Here is a 26,252-nt window from a genome sequence, read left to right as displayed (position 1 = left end):
GGCTTTGCGCTATGTACCTTGAAGTGTCCTGTGAGCTGGCAATGAAGTAAGTCTCAGAGCTGGTGCTGTACCTTTTCTGTCACAGCCTGAGGCCCTCTTGCTAGTGAAGATGCTGACTAGTGAAATAGTTGCCGCAAAGTAAGGATAAAGGTAATGACAAACCTATTCTGAGTTTTTAGTAGGTGCTTACACTCCTATTGCCAGCTTGGACCTTGCCGGAAGCCCGCTGTTAGACAGTTATGGTAGTTTTGCTCTTAGTGCACTGCCCCTTCAGCATAAAGATCTAAGTTCACTGTCTTAGAAAAAAAAAAAGATTGACTTGCTAGACAGCTGTTGCACAATTCGGCGTTGAAATGGGGGCATGATTTTCAATGTCTTTATTAAGAAATATCAAAAGTTGATCACCATTCCATACACGATTGTACAAAGTTCAAGTGAGAGGGTATGTACGGGTGTTACCTCTGTGTGAGCTTGGAGTCTATGGCAGCCTGCCAAAGGGGAGAGCCACAGCTCCAATTCCACAACCAAGTCTCTTCCTTATTTCTACCAGGCCACAGCACAATGCCTTGCTACTTGAAAGATTACTAATACATTATAAATACGTCTTTACACATTCATCTTTTTATTCCGCCACTGTCTTTCTCTGAAAGAGCTGAGCTGTTGATAGGAAGCACAACATTTGAGTCCCATTCACTGCTGAGTGTGTTGCTACATTTTCACAAAGCCTGCTTTGGATGCTCAACAAACACTGCATGCTACATGTCACAATATCACATGTGGGGGACTCAAGCACATTGTTATTTTAATTTGACAATGAACACAAAAGGGAGGAATTGCTCATCTTGAGAACAAAACACCAGGGTCCTTCTGTGGAACTTTTCGGTTTAGGACAAACCTGCTGGTCCCACTTAGCTCTAGTCACACTGGCAGACAGTATGACTGAGCACGGACAGATTCAGGGATACCAGCAGAGGATAGTGGAGGGAGAACTTTCAGGGACGTGACAGCATCTTTGATGTCACAGGTACTGTATCAGAGGGAATCACACTTTCATAGTAATTGGGGGCAGGAGGTCACTGGGAAACAGCCTTAGTGTGGTGTGCCTTGGTTAAGGCTTGTGCTGGTTTGTCTAAACGTAGATTCCCGGAGATTGTCGAGCAGCATCAGGAGGAGCCGTTTTCAGAGGAAGGACTCCTTGTTTACCCACATGAGGCTGCGCGTCTCATTGGGCTTGCACTCATATTCGATGACAGAGAATGGGCTTCCCCACTGGCAGTGGTCTCGCTTGTGGTAATTGTAGAACTTCACTTGCCACACTGTCTCAAAGGTCCCAATATCTGTGAACTGAAGGAAGAGACAGCCATTAAAATCCCATCCTGCCATGAGCCAAAGTCAGTGACACAGCTCCTGATAATCAGGTCTCTGTAGGCATGTCTCTCAGTCTGCAAAGCTCACACATTTCCTTTTGTGAACTACATCCTACATCATTGAAGATATCACCCCCAAATTTCTTTGGCATTGGATGGCTTCATGGCTTTATCTTGTTTTCCAAGTATAGTTTTCTGGAAAGCCAATCTTTTAATTTTTTTTTTAATTTATTTTTCTTTTTTTCTTTTCTTTTTTATTTTTATTAATTACAGTTTATTCACTTTGTATCCCCCCATACCTCTCTCCCTCCTCCCCTCCCAATCCTCCCCTCCCTCTTCCCCACCCGTGTCCCTCTCCCAGTCCACTGAAAAGGGAGGTCCTCCTCCCCTTCCCTCTGATCCTAGTCTGTTAGTTCTCATCAGGAGTGGCTGCATTGTCTTCTTCTGTGGCCTTGTAAGGCTGCTCCCCCTTCGGGGGGGGGTGATCAAAGAGCAGGCAATCAGTTCATGTCAGAGACAGCCCCTGTCCCCATTACTATGGAGACCACTTGGACACTGAACTGCCATGGGCTACCTCTGTGCAGGGGTTCCAGGCTATCTCCATGAGAGGTCCTTGTGGAAAGCCAATCTTAGACTCACAGTTTCAGTGCTTTTTATAAAATTCCCCTCACCACAGAAGGGAATTGGAAAGAGAAGAAAGAGAAAAGTGTTGACTGGTCACCTTTCGGGTTCTCTTTCAAATGACAGTAGTACAAGAAAATGTCTATATTATACATCTAAACGTAAAGTATAAATAATTGTCCTTTTATCATTAGTTTCAATTCCTGGGGGGACATTTGACTGAAGGTGGCAACCACAAATGTTGTGCCTGGATTGGATTCATAAAGGTTTACTTTAAATATTGAGGGTGTGTGCGTCAGGAGTCTGTGCCTATGTCTCAAGTTTAGGTACTGTACTGTTCAAACTACGAGTGCCCATTATGTACCTTGCACATATAAAAACTGTGTAAGGTATGATTATTGCTCTTAACATGTTTGCATTCAACCAGGTGTAATGGCTTACACTGAAACCCCAACATATGGAAGGCTGAGAGAAAAAGACTGCCATGAGTTCGAGGCTAGCCCCAACTACTGTGTCATCATTCCACCCGAAGGCTGGAAGGCAGGTTCAATAAAAATTACTGCATGGGATTCTGAGCCATAAGAATGAGTTTGCCTTGTAGCCACAAAAGAGGTCACAGAATGCACTAGAGGCCACTGGGCAGGTGCTCAAAAGGGCTGGGGTTTGCCTGACAACTGCCTTCCGTAGCTATTTAGAGGATCTGGCATTAGACAGCATTGTGTCTGCAGTTATTTTCTCCGCTGCCCGTCCCCTGATGGGAAGGGGCAGGGACGGACTTGGCAGGAATCGTAGACTCTCCTAGAGCCAGGAGACATCGAGAGAAGGGCAGGGAGCAAGGGGAGCATTTATGCTTAGCAGTTTATGCTTAGCAGTTGATACAGGAGGAGGGTGACCAGGTGTTTGTCACAGAGCTTTCCAAAGCGCTCAGGGCTTATTGCCTCACCCACGGACTTAGTACCAAAGTGAGACCTGAGCTTTCCTTTGGGAAGTGTGTCTGATGTGAACAAGGGATGGAGTTGGAGCCTACACACTTCCTGGCTCTGAAGAGAAGTAGCTCTTTTTCTAGGGAGCCATTGCCTAAAGACCTACGAGCAGACCATGGCTTGTTTATAACAACTGCAGGCTGGAATCAGGTCAAAATACCCAACTATTGACTTGTGTACTACTTTTTTTTTTCCCCAGAGCTGAGGACCAAACCCAGGGCTTTGCACTTGCTAGGCAAGCGCTCTACCACTGAGCTAAATCCCCAACCTCCACTTGATGGGAGGCAAGTTTTGCTATACGTGTAAAAATGACAGGACTGGGCTATCAGTATGACACGTAGACTAAGATAAGAGCAGGGATAGATACTAAGACACTATAAGCAAAATAATCTAGATTCTAGAGCAAATAACCCACATGATTCCAATTACCTTAAAACCATATGATAAAATATAAACTATCCTCACAGAAAATATCTGTGGTTATTGAGGACTTGGGATGGAGGAGACTGATGAAAATGTGCAAGAGAATTTTGGGAGGGACAATGGTAAAAACCTTCTGTATCTTGACTGATGTGGGCCCAAACACACTGAACTGTAGACTTAAAACCGGTTTATTATTTGTCACATAGTTGATTGTTCTTTAAATCAGTATTCATTTGCAGTAAGCACAGAAAGGTAGGCTCCTGAGAACTTAAGAGTCCTTTGAAAGTCAAGGTAAAGGTGTGAATAAATGTGGGTCCCGAAATCATGCTTCCTAAAGAATGTTGTAAAGTTCAGAGCAGTGAAGAACTGAATATGAAAATGCTTACTTATAGAACAGACTACTGTATTGCAATTTAAAAATAATTTTATATTATTTTTATTACTATATGAATCAAATACAGTGAAATAATGAGTGCATGGTATTCAGCCAGGGACATATTTCAGGGGTAGAATACTTGCTTAGAAAACATAGAAGACTCTGGATTGAACCTCAGTTAAAGGCTAAGACACAGGATAGTATTATTCTAATTTCCAATTTAATCCCACCTACCAGCATTAGAAACTAATAGAGTACATTTGTTTTCTTAGGTGCTTATTTGTATTTTTAAAATTTTATGAGAAAAAGAAAACCTAAGCCCCACCAAACTAAGTATTGGCAGTTTTTAAAAAATAGTGATATATAATGTGTAATAAGTAAATAAAATATTACATGAATTGGTATGAATTTCTAAGACTGTTAGGATAAAAAATTGTACCATCATTCATTAAAAGAAAACTATTGGGGCAGGAAAGATGGCTCAGCTGTTATAGGCATTGTTGCTCTTGCAAAGGACCTGAGTTCAGTTCCCAGGACCCAGATGTTGGCTCATAGCCATCTGTAACCCATTTTTCAGGGAGTCTGTGGCCTGTTGACCTCTTTGGGCTCCAACATTAGGGTGCACACACATATACATAAAATAAAATCAGTAAGTATTTAAAAAAATTAAAAAAGAAAACTATGATTAACATTTGAAAAAATATTCAAACACATCATTAAGCAAATACAAACTTACAGAGGTACCAGTTATCTATCCAATTAGTTAAAATTTCTAACTCTAGGCATCTGCTATTAAGAAAATATTATGACCAAGATGGTGTATTGGAACGATGGATTTGCACAGCCATCATCGAGTAACTCAGGGTATTAATATGATGTGAGAACAAGCATAGTACAATCTGTTATTTATTTATTTTTTATTTATTTTTTTTTGAGTTTCACATCATGTACAGCAGTCCTGCTCATCTCCCTGTCCCCTCATATCTGTCCTTTCCCCTTGCAACTTTCTTCCCCAATAAAAAAAAACAAAACAAAACCGAAACAACGGCAAAAAACACAGACAACATCTCATCATGGAAGCTGCAGTGTGTCAGTGTGTGAAGTTTATCCCTCTGTCCACACATCTTCACTTGCAAATGTTCATTGCAATGAGTCATTGGTCTGCTGTGACCCCTCAGTTATCCTGTTGTTGCCCCCTGTCATGGTGATTCTGCAGCGTTGGGTCAGCAGCACTGGCCCTTTCATGTGTCCCAACCATTCGAAAATGAAATAGACTTTGGGGCGGGCCAGTTCAGAGCCCTGAATGGGGGCCTGGGTGGTAGCAGAGCTGTTCATTCCACCAGCTCTCCCCTATCTGCACCACCAGGGCAAGCTCTCCAGCACTGTTCTGGCTAGGTCACACCCAGGCCTCCAGAGCCAGCTCCACTGTGCTGCCCAGTCAAGGCTTGGAGTCCACTCTCTCAAGTACTGCAGCCTGTGAGGGGCTGGTTCACCCATGCCTTTGCCGTGAGGTCCAGCTCTATCGTGTTGCCCAGGTGAGGTACAGGGCCTCCTCTCCCAAGTGCTATAGTCAGTAAAGGGGCAGGGATAGTTCTCTCACTCTCATGGCCAGCTCTTCCATCTACCAAAGGTGGCAGCAGGGGATACAGAAGGACCACACCATACCACCTCATGGCAGCCAAGTGGTGGGTCCTGCTCTCCCATGCTTTCACCATCAGGGCTGGCTCACCTGTGCTTCCTTAACTAGGGCCAGCACTACTGTGCTACCCAGGACAGGTGCAGGGCCTGTTCTCCTGAGTGCTGCAGCCAGAGAGGGACAGGACCACCTCTTCTGTTCTCATGAGCCCAAAGCTAGCTCTCCTGACTGCTGCACGTGGTGAGGGGTGAGGGCATCACCCCCACCCCACCTCACAGAGGGAGCCTAGTGGCAGGGCCAGTTCTCCCACACTCTTACCCTAAGGGCTAGCTCACCTGTGCCCCCAATACCAGGGTTGGCTTTGTTCAGGCAAGGTTCAGAGTCTACTTTCCCAAGTGCAGTTGGGCAGGAATAGCTTTCCTGAGTTCATGATCATGTGGGTAGCTTTTCTGACTGCCAGAGAAGTGGCAGGGTCAGCTCTCCCACTCACATCCTTTGGGCTGGCTCACCTACACCCCTGCCATCAGGGCCAACTCCACTGTGCTGCCTGGGCAAAGCACAGAGCCTGCTACCCTGTCAGGAATGCTGCCAGCAGTGAGAGATGAGGCCAGATCTCTAGAGCAACACATCCAGTGAGGGACAGAGCCAGTTCTGCACAGCTCCTGGACATCCAGGTGGTCCCTGGCAGCTGCCTTGTCCAGAAGCATCACTATGGGGTAATATTGAGCCACAGACATTGACAGTGACACCTGCCACTGCACAGCCACAGATTCAGCCATGGCCCTCGGTGGCAGCTTGACCTGGGACTTCACCATGGCCCAGGCATCAGGGTTGGCCAATCACAGCAGGCTACTCCTCTCCACCCTCCAGTCCACAGTTCCATCTCTCATCATAATGCTCAAGCTGTTCCACTTCTCTTTTCTCTGCCATCTGGCCACCAGCGTTAGCTGCAGGCTGGCCACATAGCTGGTGGGCCCTGGGCGACTTCCTCTATCCACACTGCATGGGCTATGGCCCACCTGAGCCATGTGCTAGAGGGCAGATCTGCGGGTGATATGGCGGTCCACAGGTCCGTCTGTCATCCTCCTTCTCTGATACACTGCCTGGATTAGATTGGATTTTTTATGTGTCGTAGGCATAAAACAGCTTTGGCCACCAAGAAAGAATGAACAAAGGACTACCGTCTGCTCTGACCCTGACTCGTATAAGAACACCACCACCAACAAGATGTCTCTTTGCCCACTGCCAGAGGCCCATAGTACAATCTTAACTGAAAAAAGATTACAACAGCTTATACACATGAGCTCAAATACATAAAATATAAAGCACATAAAAATAGAGCTTTAACTTCTAAGTCATCAAAATTTTCTATCTTTTTGTTCAGGTTTTTCTGTGAAAAAAAAGTTATTTTTTTTTTCACAAAATGAAATGACATATCCTACCTCAAAACCTAAGATTGACATGTTATAAATTAGATTAAGAATATGTACATTCCCCTGCCCCTAGAAGCATTGTAGGTATTTCTGCTGTGCCACATGTGCATCAGTGGGTGGCAGAGAGGTGAGAGGATATGTCTACATTCAGCTCAGTGGTCTGAACTGTGCACATCTGGATGCCTAGTAGCTTAACACTCCCTGAAAAAAGCAAGCCTGAAATGATCGTCAATCCAGCTCTGCACAGGATCGGACAGGCTCGCAGGAAAAGGAGCAAGAGGAGGAAAACACCACCCAAGTCCTGTAAGACTCTGGAAACAAAGCCAATACGGTCCCACATGGGGTCATGTGGGACTGGGGTAGTGGACAGGAAAGAACCCGAGACAGATGACCGCCACATGGGCCAGCCCGGGAGAGGACGCCCAGTCCGGGGACATGGGACCTGGACAGGGAGCTAACCTGAGATGGCCACTAGTTCAGTGCCCTGCCATTCTGGGCGGGGGGGGGGGGGGGAGGGGGCAGACCATGTCTAAGATGACCCCTCCACGGTGCCGTAATGCATGGGTGGAGCACAGCACTTCTGAAACCACTGCTGAGATGATCCCAGACACCCAGAGATCCTGGACACTACTAAGAGGAGCAAACTTTGTGGAGGACTGCCCCATCTTTCATCAGATCATCGTGGGACAGCTGGCCCCGCCTCTCACTAGCTGCAGCACTGGGAGCAGGTCCTGCACCTTCCCTGGATAGCACAGTAAAGCACCACGGCCCTGGATGCTGCCTGCAGGGGATCAGGCCCTGACAGCAAGAGCACCAACCCTGACTGTTGTCTGCTGTGCAGTGGCACAGGCAAGGGAGAGATACCCTCCTCCTTCCCCTTCGTCCTCACCACCTACAGCAAGTGGGAGAATTGGCCCTGAGGTCATGAGAGTGGGAGAACTCACCTTGTTCCTCACAGGCTACCTTGCCTGAGCAGCAGGATAGAGCTGGCTCTGGTTGTTGGGGGTTGTGAGTGAGCTAGCCCCTGAGAGCGGGCTCGGCCCCTTACTGGCGGTGGTATTGGATGGGCCAGCTGGGGCACGGCAGGGGAGCTTGGCCTGGTGGTGTGGGTATGGATGAGCTGGGGATGGGAGTAGGGAGGAGGCGGGGGGGGGGGGGGAGGTGACCAGCTCAGATACCACGCAGGCCCAGAGCCAGGGATTTGATCAGCCCATCCCAACATTTACCCCATTGATGAACGGCTGGAGTGCATGTAGGGGCCAAAACTACAGGATCTCCATGATACAGGGCAACAACAGGGTATCCAAAACAAGTCCCATTCCAGTATTGCTAGTGTAACAGAAACCAGAGGCTTCAAAACAGACCAACGACTCCACGATGAACATTTGCAGACGGGGAAGTGTAGACCAAAGGGTACAGTGACTCACTGCAGCTTCTACAACAAGGTCTTCTGTTCTCATTTGGTGGGGAAAAGGTTGAAAAGATGAAGGACGGGTGTGAGGGGACAGGGAGATGAGTGGGACTGGGGCGGGTGGGTGATGTGAAATTCACAAAGAACCAATAAAAAGTTAAAAAATAGAATATGAAAATGAAAACATCACATTCTAATGAAAATATCAGTTTTGTTAAAAAAAAAGATAGCAGTGTTTTGTGAATACAGCAATCTCATTTAATAACTCAACTTTTAAGTGAAAAAGTTTTAAAAAGAAAGCTAATCATCTGAGAAAAACTGCCATGTGGTAAAAGGAAAACAGAAGTTCTTCTGACATTAAAAAGAGCTGGATATAAAATAACAAAACAAAACATAAAAAAATAAATAACAAACAAACAACCACAAGTAAAAGAAAATGTAAGGCATTATACTTATTGAAAATATTTTAAATGAGGAAAGTCTTTTTTTTAAGTTTATTTTTAGTTTATGTGTATGGATGTTTTGCCTGTATGTATGTTTGTGAACCACATGTGTTCGGTGCTCACAGTGGCCAGAAAGGGGTATCGGATCCCTGGAACTGGACTTAGAGCCAGCTGTTAGCTTTCATGTAGTGCTGGGGATAGAACCCCGGGTACTTTGGAAGAGCAGCAAGCAATCTTAAGCACTGAGCCATCTGTCCAGTCTCTGAAAGTCTTAATTTAAGAATATTCAGTAACACAAGAGACCAAAATAGAAATATGCTGATGGCAACAGTCATAGCCAATGCACAAGATGTTAGTTTATATTCCTCGCTTGGCTTGGTTTCTCGATTACTGCTAAGAACGAACACTGCTGTTAAATCTGCACATCTCCCTCTCTCCCAGGTTTTTATTCTTTCCATTAGTTTTTCTGGAGTTCCACTTCCGGTCCTTTTATTGTCTAGCCCAGACTTTTATTCTCATCCACCTGAGAACAGAAGCAGCCATAAAGGATGACCACTCCCTCCCGGCACATCATCTCTTATGAGACAAAATAATGATATTAAAATCTAGTGTTTTAAATATGCCTTTATAACTAATAAATATTTTTTCTTATTTTATTTTTTTTGAGAATTCTGTACAATGTATTTTGGTCATATTCACTCTTCTCTCAATATCTCTCAGATCCACTCTCCTTCTCTACCCACCCAACTTGAGTCCTTTATTTTATATTTTTAACCCATCTCAAGAACAGTTTTGTGTTTCCCATGTATTTCTGGCTGTGTGTCCATTGGAGCATGGTTGACCTATCAGGGCCACACCTTTTAAATGATTGGCTCTCCCTTTCCAGCAGCTATCGATTGCCAACAGCTCTTCAGCTACTCGGTGCCCACCTCTCTTCTCCACGATGGGATTTTGTTTGGTTTGAGTTTACATAGCTCTTGTACACGTTGTCACAATTGCTATGAAAAAATAAATTCTCAACCACTGAATGAGAATGAACATTACCAATGTCATTGATAAAAAACAAAAATGGCATGATTATACATTGCATAGCTCTTAATCTGTGAAATCTTTATGGCAATAATTTCAATAAATATGAATAAACTGGACTGGCAGAATCAGCCAGTAAGTAGAAGAACTTAGCATGTAAGCCTAGCAAGTTCATTTTTATTCCTGGTGTCCACATGAAGGTAGATGGAAGGAAGTGATCACACAAATTTGTCAAAGACATCACCTGATCTCCACATGTATGCTGTGGCATATCCTAACATACATACCTATAAAAATAAATAAATAAATAATAAACCCCTACAGGCTGCATAGATAGCACAGTAAGTAAAATGCCCACTGCATGAGAGCATGAGGACATGAGTTTAGATTTAAAGCACCTATGTGAGGGCTGGGCATGATCACACATATTTGTACCCCGAGTGCTTGGGGGTAGGGTGGGAAAGACAGGTGGCTCCTTGGGGCTTGCTGTAAGTGCTGAATTCAGGGAGAGACTGTTTCCAAAATGAAGATAGAGGGACTGGAGAGATGGCTCAGTGGTTAAGAGCACTGGCTGCTCTTCCAAAGGAGCCGGGTTCAATTCCGAGCACCCACATGGTAACTCACAACTCTCTGTAACTCCAGTTCAGGCACTGTCATACACACAGGCAAAACACCAACACACATAAGAAATTAACAAAATAAAATCTGAAAAAAATAAGGCGGAGAGTGAGAGTGGAAGATGCCTAACCTTAATTTTTGCCCTCCACATGCACACACATAGCCACGCCCACACGCATATTCACACACACACACACACACACACACACACACACACACACAACATAGAAATAAACCTAACAAAGGGTATTAAAAACCCCTAAAATGAAACCTTCAAGGCACTAAAAAAAAAAACAAAAAAAAAAAAAACAAAACAGAAAACCAAAAACCAAAAACAAACAAACAAACAAACAAACAAAACCTTGAGGATACAAGAAGATAGAAAAATCTTTCATGCCAATAGCTAGGTTGAGTTAATAGTATGAGGATGGCAATATTACTGAAATCAGTCAACAGATTTAATACAATCCCTATAAAAATTCAGAAAACAACCCTAAAATTCACCAAGAAATACATAAGATCTTGAATAGCTAAAGCATTCCTGAGTAGAAAAAGCAATGCTAGATGCATAGCAATACCTGACTATGTAATTATACTATAGAACAGTGGCTCTTGAGGGGTCATGACCCTTATGGAGGTTAGACATCAGATATCCTGTATATCAGCTATTTACATTATGATTCATAGCAGTAGCAAAATTGCAGTTACGAAGTAGCAACAAAAATATTATGGTTGGGGGCCACCACAACATGAAGAACTGTATTAAAGGGTCACAACATTGGGAAGGTTGAGAACCACTGCCATGGTGACATAGACAGTATGGTACTGGCAGAAAAACTAGACATGCAGAACAATGGAACAGAGTAGAACACCCCCAAATATAACCACAACTTACAGCCTCCTAAATTTTGATAAAGGCCCCTTTTAACTTGTAGAATTTAAAATAACGATGGAAATAACTCTCTGGGCCTGTCTATGAACTTGGAAGCCTCAGTCACCTTAAATGCAGGTGGCTCTACTAATGAGTTGTGGTCCCAGACCAAATAAAAGGGAGAAAATGTGCTGAGCACCAGCATTCACCTTTTTCTGCTTCTTAACTTGGGATGCTTTTTGAGCAGCTGCCTTCTGCTCCTGTTATGTCTTTCCTGCCAGGAGGAGCTGTGGCCTTTATCTGTGAGCCAAAGGAAACCCTTTCTTGCTTGAGTGTCTTTAATCAGGCATTTTGTCACAGCAACAAGAAAAGTGACTAACTCAGGTCCCAGAACACTTAACATTTGCTAAGGAACATGGCTTCTTTAACACTTGCTGTTGGGAAGACTGAGTTTATACAGACAGCCTTTCTAACAAATAGTGCTGGTTGGTTTTTGTCAATTTGACACAAAATTAGATGTTTATGGGGGAGAAAGAACTTGTCGTAGGCTTGTCCTTGTGCTCATAAGACAAGCACCAGGGGAACCAGGAATGTTAAACATGTAGAGTTGTCTCTTCAAAGGGAGAGATGTACAACCTGTTTTCTGTCCACAAGCCTGGGAGCAGATGTGGATAACAGCCTGGTGACCTCTGTGCTATCTGTAGGGCCTGACCACTTCCAACAATCCCAGAACCTTATCTTGAGTTTGCTTACCTCGAGCCTGTTTCCTCAGTTAAACTATAGAACCCATCATTATGGTAGCTGCCACTTGTACTTTACAGGGGTTTCAATGTAATCATGTATTAAGATTTACTTTGTATACATGGAATTGAGTGAATTATCACCAGAAAACCTTTTTTCCCCCCAAATTGTGCTGTACTTAAAAATGTCTAAAATAAACCACCAGCGTCAAATTCTTGAAGTTTGAACCAACCCTGGCTATTGAGTCATGTTGCCCTCACACGGATTAACACTCCTCTGGTTATGGGGTTTGCAGCCACCACCCCACCTCCCCACCCAGTATCCCAGTGGAGGAACTGCCTCCAGCAGATTGCCCTGTAGGCAAATCTGTGGAGAATTTTCTTAAATATTTATGTGTAAGGTCCCAGCTTGTGCGTGGTTCCACTCTAGAGCCAGATGATCCTGGATTGTACAAGAAAGCAGGGTAAGCATGAAAAACAAGCCAGTAAGCAGTGTTCCTCCACTCGAGTTCCTGACTCCAGATTCCTGCCTTGACTTCCTCCCCTAACTTCCTTTTATGATGGGCGACAACTGTAAGATGAAATGAACTCTTTTCTTGGTAATTGTGTTTGTCATAGCAACAGAAACCTAACTAGGATACAAATGACGCTGGGAAGACTGGGTTTTCACAGGGCAAGGATTAAACTGGAAATAGTTCTCTCACTGTCCATACAAACAAATTCAAAATTGATTAAAAAAAAAAAACACCCAGAAACTTTGAAAGTGGTAGAGGAAAATACAGGTAACACACTTTAAGGTACAGACATAAGCAGAGAGTTTTTAAACACGAGTTCAGTAGCACATAGAGTGAGTTTAAGGGTTGACTGAAGATAGACTATGAAGTTATGATGCTTCTGTAAAGCAAAAGATATTAGCATCAGGAAAACACAAGGCACTGCAAAAGTGAAATACTCCAAATCCAAACTCTCCCATCAAAAGATGGGATAATGAACTGAATAGACAGCCTTCAAGAGAAGACATTCAGAAGGCAAATAATTACTTGACAAATTTTTCAATACTCTTGGCCACCAGCAAAGCCAGTTAAAACTGCACTGAGATTCTAGCTCACCAAAGTCAGAACGGCTGTCAACAAGAAAACAAATGACATACATATGCTGGACAGAATGTGGGAAAAAGAGGAACCCTTCTCCACTGTTGATGGGAGTATAAACTTTTCTCAGTAGCCACTGAGGAAATAGTAAGAAGGCTTCTCAAAACACTGAAAATAAAACTATTTTATGATCCAAGCATAGCATTCTTGGGCATATGCCTAAAGGACTCTAAGATATACTTGCAGATATACTTTTACATCCATGTTTATAGCTACAGAAGCAGGAAATGTAACACACTTGGATGTCCATTAACAAATGAATAAATTAATAGAACACAATACATAAACAGAATGGAATTTTATGCAGACATACAGAAAAAACTAAATAATGACATCTGCAGGGAGATGTGTACAACTGCATATCATAACATTGAGTGAATTACGTCAAACTCAGAAAAACATTACATTCTTTCTCAGAGGCAAGACCTGAATGTAAAAATATATCTGTATATAAAAATAAATAAACTGGGGGAGCCAAGATGGCGGCACTGGGAGAGCACCACGTTTGAGAAGCAGGACAGCACTCAGCACTCCGTGCAGAGACCAGGAGACTGAACTCTGGGCCCTGAAACTACATCAATCGTGTTTCCCAGGCGAGGGGAGGCTCCCACGGTGTGGGAATTGGTCGGGTCCACTCACGGCTACCCAGCCAGAACCCGGAAGAAATCCCGGGTAACGCGGGCTTTGTGTCTCCGGGCTGGAGCCGCAAGCGTCCGTGTCCCAATCACTTTCCCAGGCTGATCTGTGAGCACAAGGGTGCCTGAGGCTGGGAGTCCCAGCCGCGGGGGGACCCCACTGGGAAGCAAAGTTGCCAGACTGATCACGGGTCAACCAGTCTATCCCCGGAAGGTCACTAGGACGGCGGGTACCCACCGCCAACACAACTGAGCTCCTGCCGCGCAGAGATCTGCACGCTCAGCTCAGCGGTACAGACAAGCTGTGCGCCCCAGTACAACAGGGACTGGGAACCCCTGTCCAGAGAGGACCCCACAGGAAAGGAAGAAACCATGCTGCTGGGGTCACCTAGGGAAAGTCTAGCAGCCTGCAGATCGCAGACAGGTGAGTACGCCCAGCCATCACAGATCTGGGCCCAAACAGGGAGCACAGAGTGATCGAAACTCAGCTTCTGCAGACTAGCAGGCGGGCGCACGCTCCACCAGCCCAGAGGCCTGCATTGTACCAAATACACCTTACAGGCAGAACTGTGCGCCCCAAGACACCAGAGCAGTACTCACCCGCCACAAATTACCTCTTGGGTTCTGGGGCACAGAGCCCCAACCTCAGATCTACAAAAGACCGGGAACCCTGAGATCAACCCCCCAGATACTGCTCCAAGGGGCAACCAGTTATCCCTAACAAAACCGACCAAACCACGGGACACACAGGTTACAGCAGTTGATCACTAAATTTACAGCAAGAAACCCAAGAAAGAAGGAGGGCAACTGTCTCCAGGACTTCTCCCAGTGAGAGGAGAGTCCTCTCGACTAATCAGGACCACAGTTACTACCCAGGTCTCTATGCATGAGGTGAGCTGTAGCAACTCCTGAAAAACACCGGACATCCAGTGACTATACCCAAAAAGCTGGAAAAGCTTCCTTCAGGAAAAACCATCTTCCTGCCAAAGGGATTCTCTCCACTACAAGAGTCCAGGAACAACCAGAAACTAAATTCAAACAACTAAGATAGCCCAGTGGGTAGAGGACAGCGTAAAAGTCCAAACAACAAAAGCCAGAGCAATATGGCATCTCCAGAACCCAGTTATCCAGGGGCAAATAGCCCTAGATACCCCAGCATAAATGAAATTCAAGGAGATGACCTAACATCTATGCTCATGAAGAAGATAACAGAGGAAACAAATAAAATACGAAAAGAATTAGAGGAAGATAAAAACAAACAGATCATGGCTATCCGTAAAGAAATGGAGGAAATTAAAGACAAGGAGATTATGGCCATCCGTGAAGAAATACAGGAAGCTGCAGCCAAACAGTCTGTGGCCATTAGAGAGGAAATGCTTAAATCACTGAATGAAATAAAAGAAACAGTGGATTGTTCAAACAAACAGCTGAAGGAATTGACCGAAAAACATGAAAATACAGTCAGACAGGGGAAGGAAACCAACAAAATAGCTCAAGACCTGAAGATAGAATTGGAAAAATTAAAAAAAAAACACAAATGGAAGAAATTGTGGAGAGAAAGAACTTAGGGAAGAAAGCAGGAACTACAGAGGTTAGCATAACCAATAGGATACAAGAAATGGAAGAAAAAATCTCAGGTGTGGAAGATACAATGGAAGAAATAGATGTATCTGTCAAAGAAAATGTTAAATCTAAAAAATTCCTGACACAGTCCGTCCAAGAAATTCAAGACAACATAAAAAGACAAAACCTAAGAATAATAGGAATAGAGGAAAAAGAAGATTCCCTGCACCAAGGCCCAGAAAATATTTTCAACAAAATCATTGAAGAAAATTTCCCCAACTTAAAGGAGAGGCCAATAAGAATACAAGAGGCCTATAGAACACCCAATAAATTAGACCAGAAAAGAAAATCCTCCCGCCACATAATCATCAAAACCGTAAGTATACAGAACAAAGAAAAAATACTAAAAGCTGCAAGAGAAAAAGGCCAAGTAACATATAATGGCAAACCCATTAGAATCACACCTGACTTTTCAACAGAGACTATGAAAGCCAGAAGGGCCTGGACTGATATCATCCAGACCCTAAGAGAACACAGATGTCAGCCCAGGCTACTATATCCTGCAAAACTCTCAGTCCTCATAGACAGAGAAAACAAGATATTCAATGACAAAAACAAATTTCAACAATACCTACAAACAAATCCAGCATTACAGAAGACACTGGAAGGGAAAATACAACCCAAGATAGCTAGCTACATTCAAGAAAACACAGAAAATAAATAACCCCACTACAGTAAAACAAAAGCAACCAAGCACAGAACCGTATGACCACAGCCAACATCAAATTCAAAGGATCTAACAGCCACTGGTCATTAATCTCTCTCAATATCAGTGGACTTAATTCTCCAATAAAAAGACACAGACTAGCAGAATGGATGCATAAACAAAACCCAGCAATCTGTTGTATACAAGAAACACACCTAAGTCACAAAGATAGATATTACCTGAGGGTAAAGGGATGGAAGACGGCTTTTCAAGCAAATGGACACAAGAAGCAAGCAGGAGTAGCCATTCTAATATCTGATAAAATAGTCTTTCAACCAAAATTAATCAAAAGAGATGGGGAAGGACACTTCATACTCATCAAGGGAAAATTCCACCAAGAAGACATCACAATCCTGAACATCTATGCCCCAAATACAAGGGCACCCACATTTGTGAAAGAAACATTGATAAAACTTAAACCACACATAGATCCCCACACACTAATAGTGGGAGACTTCAACACCCCACTCTCAACAAAGGACAGGTCAACTAAACAGAAATTAAACAAAGAAACAATATCTCTAACAGAGGTCATGAATCAAATGGACCTAACAGACATTTACAGAACCTTACACCCCAACACAAAAGAATTTACCTTCTTCTCAGCACCTCATGGAACCTTCTCCAAAATAGACCACATAGTTCGTCACAAAGCAAGCCTCAACAGATACAAGAAGATTGAAATAATCCCTTGTATCTTGTCTGATCACCATGGAATAAAGCTGGACCTCAGTAACAACAAAAATAGCAAAAAGCCTACACATACATGGAAACTGAACAACTTGCTACTAAAAGACAGCTGGGGCAGAGAAGAAATAAAGAAAGAAATTAAAATCTTCCTAGAACTCAATGAAAATGAAGACACAACATACCCAAACTTGTGGGATACAATGAAAGCAGTGCTAAGAGGAAAGTTCATAGCAAGTGCCTTCAAGAAGAAATTTGAGACAGCGCATTCAAGCAACTTAATGGCTCACTTAAAAACCCTAGAAAAAGAAGAAGCAGACACACCAAGAAGGAGCAGACGGCTGGAAATAATCAAACTCAGGGCTGAAATCAATCAATTAGAAACAAATAAAACAATTCAAAGAATCAATGAAACCAAGAGCTGGTTCTTTGAGAAAATCAACAAGATAGACAAACCCTTAGCCAAGCTAACTAAAATGCAGAGAGACACCATCCAAATCAACAAAATCAGAAATGAAAAGGGGGACATAACTACAGACACTGAGGAAATCCAAGCAATCATTAGGACTTACTTCAAAAGTCTATATGCAACAAAATTTGAAAATTTAAATGAAATGGACAATTTTCTTGATCGATTCCACTTACCAAAGCTAAATCAGGACCAGGTAAATCAATTAAATAGTCCTATATCTCCCAAGGAAATAGAAGCGGTCATCGAAAGTCTCCCATCCAAAAAAAGCCCAGGACCTGATGGTTTCAGCGCAGAATTCTACCAAACATTCAAAGAAGAGCTAACTCCAGTTCTCTTCAAACTATTCCACAAAATCGAAACAAAAGCAACATTACCAAACTCATTCTATGAAGCCACAGTCACCTTGGTACCTAAACCTCACAAAGACCCAACAAAAAAAGAGAACTTCAGGCCAATCTCCCTTATGAACATTGATGCAAAAATACTCAACAAAATACTCGCAAACCGAATACAAGAACACATCAAAGATATCATCCACCATGACCAAGTAGGCTTCATCCCAGGTATGCAGGGGTGGTTCAATATACGGAAATCCATCAATGTGATCCACCATATTAACAAACTGAAAGAAAAAAAACCACATGATAATCTCCCTAGATGCTGAAAAAGCATTTGACAAAATCCAACATCCATTCATGTTTAAAGTATTGGAGAGATCAGGGATACAAGGCACAAATCTAAACATAGTAAAGGCGATATACAGCAAACCTATAGCCAACATCAAACTGAATGGAGAGAAACTTAAAGCAATCCCACTGAAATCAGGGACAAGACAAGGCTGCCCACTCTCTCCATATCTCTTCAACATAGTGCTGGAAGTCCTTGCTAGAGCAATAAGACAGCTGAAGGAGATCAAGAGGATACAAATTGGAAAGGAAGAAGACAAATTATCACTATTTGCAGATGATATGATAGTATACGTGAGTGACCCCAAAAACTCTACAGGGAACTCCTACAGCTGATAAACACCTTCAGCAAAGTGGCTGGATACAAAATTAACTCAAAAAATCAGTAGCCCTCCTATATACAAAAGACAAAAGGGCTGAGTAAGAAATTAGGGAAACAACACCCTTCACCATAGCCACAAATGACATAAGGTACCTCGGAGTAACCCTAACCAAGGAAGTCAAAGACTTGTATGAAAAAATTTCAAGTCTCTGAAGAAAGAAGATATGAGAAGATGGAAAGATCTCCCATGTTCATGGCTTGGCAGGATTAAAATAGTAAAAATGGCCATTTTACCAAAAGCAATCTACAGATTCAATGCAATTCCCATCAAATTACCAACACAATTCTTTACAGACCTGGAAAGAAAAATTCTCAACATCATATGGAATAACAAGAAATCCAGAATTCCTAAATTAATCCTCTACAATAAAAGATCTTCTGGAGGTATCTCCATCCCTGATCTTAAGTTGTACTATAGAGCAACAGTTTTAAAAACTGCATGGTACTGGCATAATAACAGAATAGTGGATCAATGGAACCGAACAGAGGACCCAGAAATAAACCCACACACTTATGGACACCTGATCTTTGACAAAGGTGCCAAAACCATACAATGGAAAAAAGATAGCATCTTCAACAAATGGTGCTGGTCCCACTGGATCTCTACATGTAGAAAAATGAAAATAGATCCATACTTATCACCCTGCACAAAACTGAAGTCCAAGTGGATCAAAGACCTCAACATAAAACCTGACATATTAAATCGGCTAGAAAAAAAAGTGGGGAATACCCTAGAACTCATTGGTACAGGAGAAAACTTCCTGAACAGAACACCAACAGCACAGGCTCTAAGAGCAACAATCAATAAATGGGACCTCGTGAAACTGAAAAGCTTCTGCAAAGCAAAGGAGACCATCACCAAAACAAAGCGACTGCCTACAGATTGGGAAAGAATCTTCACCAACCCTTTATCTGACAGAGGGCTAATATCCAGTATATATAAAGAACTAAAGAAGCTGAAAAGCAGCAAACCAAGTAATCCACTTAAAGAATGGGGAACAGAGCTAAACAGAGAATTCTCTGTAGAGGAATACCGAATGGCAGAGAAGCACTTAAAGAAATGCTCAGCCTCACTAGCCATTAGGGAAATGCAAATCAAAACAACCCTGAGATTTCACCTTACACCCATGAGAATGGCCAAGATCAAAAACTCAAGTGACAACACATGCTGGAGAGGTTGTGGAGAAAGGGGAACCCTTCTCCACTGCTGGTGGGAATGTAAACTTGTACAACCACTCTGGAAATCAATCTGGCGCTTTCTCAGACAACTAGGAATAGTGCTTCCCCATGATCCAGCCATACCACTCCTAGGCATATATCCAAAAGAGGCTCAAGTACACAAAAAGGACATTTGCTCAACCATGTTTGTAGCAGCTTTATTTGTAATAGCCAGAAGCTGGAAACAACCCAGATGCCCCTCAACTGAAGAATGGATGCAGAAATTGTGGTACATCTACACAATGGAATATTACTCAGCAATGAAAAATAAGGAAATCATGAAATTTGCAGGTAAATGGTGGGATCTGGAAAGGATCATCCTGAGTGAGTTGTCCCAGAAGCAAAAAGACACACATGGTATATACTCACTCATATAGACATACAACATAGGACAAAACCACTAAAACCAGTGCATCTAAAGAAACTAAGCAAGAGAGAGGACCCTAACTAAAATGTCCAATCCCCATCTGGAAAGGCAAAGAGGATGGACATCAGAAGAAGAGGAAAACAGGAAACAACCTAGGAACCTACCACAGAGGGCCTCTGAAAACCTCTGCCCTTCAGACTATCAAAGCAGATGCTGAGCCTGATGGGCAACTGTTGGGCAGAGTGAATGGAATTTTAGGTAAGAACTGGGAAATAGTAAGAGCTGGATAGGACAGGGTCTCCACAAGGAGAGCAACAGAACAAGAAAATTTGAACACAGGGGTCTTCCCAGAGACTCATACTCCAACCAAGGAATATTCATGGAGATAACCCAGAACCCCTGCACAGATATAGCCCAGGGCAGTTCAGAGTCCAATTGGGTTACATAGTAATGTGAAGAGGGACTGCCTCTGACATAATCTGATTGGCCTGCTCTTTGATCACCTCCCTCTGGGGGGGAGCAGCCTTACCAGGCCATAGTAGAGGACAATGCAGCCACTTTTGATGTGAATTGACAGACTAAGATCAGAAAAGAGAGGAGAACCTCCCTTATTAGTGGACTTGGGGAGTGGCATGCAAGCAGAGGGAGGAGGGAGGGTGGGATTGGGAGGGGAGGAGGGAGGGGCTTATGGGGGGATGCAGAATAAATAAAGTGTAATTGATGAAAAATTTAAAAAAAAAAGGGAAAAAATAATTTAAGAACCTTAAATGACTTTCAAAAGTGGAGGAAAACATGGAGTTAGTCAATTGGCATGGAGCACGTCTCGCCCCTGGGGGCAATGGTCTCCTGAACCTACTCAGACCTCGGACACCACCACTGCTAGTTCTAGAACTGACGCAGGATGTTCCAACGAGGCGGTTAAGGCTTCTCATAATATTTCCTATAAGCCCACACCTGTTTGTCTATATCCCCCATTTTTATTCATTATTAGCCAGATAGAGCCAAGTAATTGTGGTAATGATACTTGCTTTTTTGCCCGATGCTGGAATGCTAGTGAATTTAGGTATGCCCTGGTTACTCGCATGCCTCACTGGGTGCCTGTGCCCGTTGATGCCCCTCATGCTATGACTCTCTTCAGACAGAAAAGGGATCTTGGAACTACAGCCGCCATTGTTACTACCATCTCATTGGCGGCTGTTGGAGCTACCACCCGGGCATTAGCCATGAGTCATACTGGGCAGCCTGCTCAGACCCTGAATAATCATTTAGTCAATGTAGCTCATGCCTTAGTTGTACATAAAGGAATTAATGCTCAACGAAAAGGAAGCTTGTTGGTGTTCAATCAGAGGATTGACCTCGTGCAGGAGCAAATTGATACCCTATGGCAAATCGCTCAACTTGGCTGTCAGTGAAAATATGCTGGACTTTGAGTCACTAGCATATAACATGAGAATTTTTCCTGTGCTGCAAATCTGTATAAACAATTGTCAAGCTATATTTTAGGTAATTGGACTGGAGAATTCGATACTACGATGGAGCAGCTGAGAGTGGCCATTGTCACAGTAAATTCTACCAGAGTGGACACAGGACTAGCCACAGGATTATCATCATGGATTGCTGCAGCCATGAATCATCTGAAGGAATGGGCGGGCATGGGAGCGTTAGCAGGCCTTCTGGTGTTGGTCTCCTTGGTTTGCCTGTGGTATATATGCAAGATTAGAGTCTCACAACAGTGTGATGCAGCCATGATCATTCAGGCCTTTACAGCCATTGAAGCAGGACATTCTCCCCAAGCATGGTTGGATACCATAAAAAGCTAAAATGTTATGCTCAGGATGCGAGGCTAAGCACTGCACTCAGGGTCAGCCGCTTTGGACCCAGAGAAGAGCATGTCTGATTGCATGCGGGTTGATGCCCCAGGTCCCGCCTCTGAGAAAAAGGTATCGGATGGGTCTGATGCTCTTTGGGTGGATGACGCCTAAGTGAACATCAGTACAAAGTCCCAATTTATTTCTAATGTCAGAGATCAGACCTCTACTCTTGCCTGATGCATCTGAAACAGAAAGGGGGAACTGTAGAGAGCTGCGGAATGCTATGCCTTAAAGATGGAGCTGGTTTCTGCCTTCCACCTTCCCGATGGTGAGTGCTCTCTGTCACGAACAATTCCACATTTGGCTAAGGCTGAGGATCTGGCTTGCTTCCATGTATGTGGACCTATCTGCATTGCCCCTGTGGCACGCCTGGGTTGGCTACCCAGAGGCTATGTAAGCTGTGGGCTGGCTTTCCCCAGGGTCAGAAGATTGTTCAAGGTTCCTGAATAAACTGCATTGAAAAAAAAAATCTACAGTTTTTCTTAGCCAAAAGTTCAAGAAGTAATGACTATAAAAATTGTAAATATAATCTTATCATATTGAACTTACTAGTATGTTTAACATACTTATTTATTATTTATCAATTATCTATTAATTAACAAATAAATAGCCTTAAATACAATATTTCATGTCAGCGTATTTTAGGGATTAATTTCTACATTATTTTCTAATAAAATGATATGAAATGAAGTGATATTTAAATTTAATTCATCTGAAATTTAACAAATGAAACCTTGAGCATTCAAGAGTGTATATATGCATACATAATTAATCTCACAATTAGGAAAGATTTTCTACTCTGGATTAATGCTAACTGCAAAACCATAAAAGAAATGACTAACATGTTGGGCTATATTAAAAACTTAAATTTATATTGTAACCATAGTTAACACAGAGCCCAATTTCCATAGTACTGGTTCCAGTGCCTTTTTTCCTCATTCTTAAAGAGGTAATGATTTTTTCCCCCTGTAGTTTCTTTTTGTTCTGAAGCATACCACACACCTGGAACTTGGACTTACCGGCATGGTGATTTGGATGGGTTGTCGCTCTCCACTTTTAGTTGGAGCCACACCTTCTGTATCATATATGCCTGTGTAGACAACTCTCTCCCCATCAGGCTCTTTACACTTCAGTTCCAGTGGGACAAGCACACCGCCAATGGAAATGTTCCTGCAATGGACTTGAATTAAGCACAGATGGCAGGAGTTCGCTTATTCATCCTGTCCTAGTCTAGACGAAAATCCTAGAGAGAAAACCTACAGGGTTTGGCTAAGGAAGACATGGTAGGAACTTCAGAAAGCTCGGGATATTAAGGTTGTCTGGCTAAGCAGTAATATGATCACAGACCAACTCTCTAGACTAACTTCAGTATTCTCATCTATAAGAGATCTTTTCTCATTCAAATTATGGATGGAAATAAAATTTCACCTATGCCTAGCCTGACCCCAAACTCCAGATATCAGGACCCCACTGGTCTGGAATGCAATTTGGCACTGGCAAATCTAAGTGATGTATATATGTGGATAGTTTCGAAGACCTCTGAGGTAAAAAAAAAAAAAAAAAAGATGGATTTTATTATTTTTAAACTTTTTATTCCAACAATTGAAGATCTTCCTCCAGGTTTACCACACTTCAGAAATTCTCAGTGGCACCATCCCTTCATATGCAGTTAAAGGTTCTCAATGCAAAGTCTGGGTATCAATTGGGAACCTATCAGAATATAAATATTTAGGCTTCACCCTGGAAATGTAAAACTAGAAACTCTGGCGAACCCAAACTATTTCACTGGATTAGGGCAGTGAAGAAATCCTCCATAAAACTTAAGTGTAATTAGAGAAAGTTTACCAGCACCAAATCTGCTTTTACTCTAGCTTGAAATCTAGAGAACTACCACCAAAGAAAGGGAAAAATACCACATGGAAGTGAGGGCAAAGGTTAACAGGGCAGAAGAGAGAGGCAAAGCCTGCATGCAAGGGCAGGAACAACGAAGCAGTGTGAGGTCAATGGGTACAGGGAGCGGAGGGGTGGAGGTTTGGGGGGATACTGATGAGTGTGCAGGAATGTCAGAAAACATCCTAGTATGGCTATAGATCTTTGTATCTAGGAGGCTAAATAAAATTAGTTTACTTAATTCAAATTAATTAAACGTATCTGGTGGTTTCAAAGCCCCTTTCTCCCACAGGGTGTTAGGGATCTCAAATGTTGTTTTATTCTCTCTTACAAACTAGATGTTACATAACGCTCAGGACCCTGTGTTGGCTGGTTTCAGTTGTCAACTAGACACAGTCTAGAATCACCTGGGAAGGAATCCTCAGTGAGGAACTGTCTCGATGGGTCAGACTGTGTTCATGTCTATGTGGGCACCACCTCATGGGCTGGGCTATGGGCCAATGAAAGGGAGGGAACAGCTGAGCACTGGTGTGCATGCATCAATTCACTGCTCTTGACTATGGAGGTAATATGACTAGCTGCTTCAAGTTCCAGCTACCTTGACTTCTTTACACGAAGGCTGTAACCTCGAACTGTAAGGCAAACAAAACCCATCTTACTTAGATTGATTTTATCACAGTAACAGGAAAACAAACAAACAAACAAACAAAAAAACAAAAAAACTAAGACCCATATGTGTATTCTTTTCCATAAGTCACTACACGGTTTTACACCCCTCTTGTGAAGATGCTGTTAACTGTCACAGAGAACATCACTAGACTGACTGAACAATTCAGCTAGAAGGAAAGAAAAGGTCCAGTGAACGGAAAACCATGATGGTAGCACAGGCGGGGCCCTCTGATTTGTGCCTGATGCTTCAGCTGCCACTAACCCTGGAAAAACAGTATTGGAGAGCGTCCCTCAGGGAACCCAGTGACCATCTGTCCACCGAGATTAATCATCCTTCAGTCTTTCTTCCTCCTTCAGTCTTGTCAGCAGAAGCAGCAGTGATTATAGGATCCAGGAGAGGAGAGAGGAGATTGGGGTTGCCGAAACCCTCCATGTCTTTCTACCACCTGCCCCACCCTATCTACCTGTGGTTCCCTGTTGTAGGTGGACGGGGGTGGGGTGGTGGGGGGTGGAGGGGTGGGGTGGGGTGGAATTTACAAGAAATCAAAACAAAGCAACCCTCCAAAACACAACCTCAACCCCCCACCCCAACCCTGCAACCCCTGGCTTCTTGTGGCAGGTTTAAAGGTATTCACTGAGATGGGGTGGAAGGAAACAGGCATGTAGTCCTACAATCTCAGGGTGGGAGAGCATTTAGGGTCGGGGCGATCACCTCTTGCCCTCACCCGAGATCCTGCTCTACACGCAAGAGACTAGAAGGGCGGAATGGGGCTAGAGACGTTCTGGGGCCTCCGCGCTTCTCGCATACCCCGATATTATTGCCCTCCCGGCCCCCTCCCCAGGCGCGCCCCACACTCACTCGACCTGCAGTGTTGTAGGCTTAATCTTCACCTCCACCTTGTAGGAGGAGCCGGTGAGCAGCTTGATGGTGCGGTTCTGGCCGAAGCGCTGCCCGTCCACCTTGAAGAAAACAGGGCCATCGTTGGGCTGGATGCGCAGCGCTATGGAAAGGCGCACGAGCCCGGGTAGGTCCCCCATTGCTGGCACAGGGGCGGGCAATCGTGGCCGGGGTGATGGACAGGGCGGGCTGGAGGGAGTTGTTGCACGACAGGCGGAGGGGGACAAGCAGGGAGGAAGAAGGAGCTGATGGATTCAGGCCGCTGCTAGGAGCGGTCGCCTCCGTCCAGCCCAGATTTTGAGCAGTAGCTGGTGAGGCTGTGGCCCTCCACCACTCTCAGATACGGAGCGGGCCCCGGAGACAGCAAGGAGGCAGCTGGCTGCCCCATCCCCCGCGCCGCACGCTCGGCCCTGCGCGCACGCGAGGGCTAGCGGTGACTGGACTGGCAGGCTGCCCCGCAAATCAGCGCAGCTGGGGGCTAGAGAGTTAATCTTGTTTACGCACCACAATCCCCTTCAGCAGGACTGACGTTTAGGCTCCTCCTAGAACAGCACCGGATGCCGAGGAGGATGGGGCGGGCAGGCACTAGGGCGAAAATTGCTACACCAAGGAGAGGAGACCCCAGAGTCTAGGCAACGAGGGATATGGGTTCCCTTTTTAGTGGGTTTAAGCTGCAGTTTTGTGAGAAGAGGCTGTGGAGGGAAATGGAGGCATGTGACGGGAAACGGGGTGGAAACTGCTTGCTAGTGATTTAAAGTTCAGGAAATGAGTGTATCCTATCGAGAGGCAGAGTTCCATCTCATGTGGAGAGGAAGCTACACTAGATTAGATGAGGATAGAAAGACAGATGCAGGTTAGGGAGAAAGAGAAGGGGAGAGAGGTTGAGAGGATCTTATATGGTCATTTCCATTGTACATAGCTTTTCTCAAAAAAAATCACACTGTAATCAATCACACAAATCTGTAAAAGGTAAGCTAGTATGGCGATTTAGGTGTAGCTAGTGACTGTGTCCAAGAGGAGGGGTGAGCCAAAGAACTACCGCAGAG

At 43.8% G+C, this 26,252-nt stretch overlaps 1 protein-coding gene, 1 non-coding gene and 1 pseudogene across 2 annotated transcripts; 1 reads left to right on the top strand and 2 right to left on the bottom strand.

Annotated features, from left to right (window-relative positions):
- Positions 1-362: 362 nt before the first annotated feature.
- Positions 363-25,745, bottom strand: Cnrip1 (cannabinoid receptor interacting protein 1). The gene is made up of 3 exons (XM_021663737.2): positions 25,168-25,745; positions 22,769-22,919; positions 363-1,344 (listed from the first exon to the last, which is right to left on the bottom strand). The coding sequence occupies exons 1-3, from the start codon at positions 25,344-25,346 to the stop codon at positions 1,180-1,182; spliced, it is 495 nt and encodes a 164-aa protein (XP_021519412.1). The 5' UTR covers positions 25,347-25,745; the 3' UTR covers positions 363-1,179.
- On the bottom strand, positions 6,529-6,660 carry LOC132646894 (small nucleolar RNA SNORA48; annotated as a pseudogene).
- Positions 6,902-7,038, top strand: LOC132646905 (small nucleolar RNA SNORA17). The gene has a single exon (XR_009585240.1). It is a non-coding gene; the product is annotated as a small nucleolar RNA SNORA17 (small nucleolar RNA).
- Positions 25,746-26,252: the final 507 nt, after the last annotated feature.

The sequence above is a fragment of the Meriones unguiculatus genome, chromosome 12 (genome assembly GCF_030254825.1).
Source record: "Meriones unguiculatus strain TT.TT164.6M chromosome 12, Bangor_MerUng_6.1, whole genome shotgun sequence".
NCBI lineage: Eukaryota > Metazoa > Chordata > Mammalia > Rodentia > Muridae > Meriones > Meriones unguiculatus.
Note: the sequence above shows the minus strand (reverse complement) of the source record. Positions and strands in the feature narration are given on the sequence as shown.

Bases quoted from the DNA above. Each gene is read 5' to 3' on its own strand.
- Cnrip1 (XM_021663737.2), bottom strand. From the start codon at position 25,346: ATGGGGGACCTACCCGGGCTCGTGCGCCTTTCCATAGCGCTGCGCATC. The intron at 22,920-25,167 runs GTGAGTGTGGGG...AGTCCATTGCAG, and splicing joins CCTACAACACTGCAGGTCGA to GAACATTTCCATTGGCGGTG. The intron at 1,345-22,768 runs GTAAGTCCAAGT...CTCTTCCTTCAG, and splicing joins CCATCCAAATCACCATGCCG to TTCACAGATATTGGGACCTT.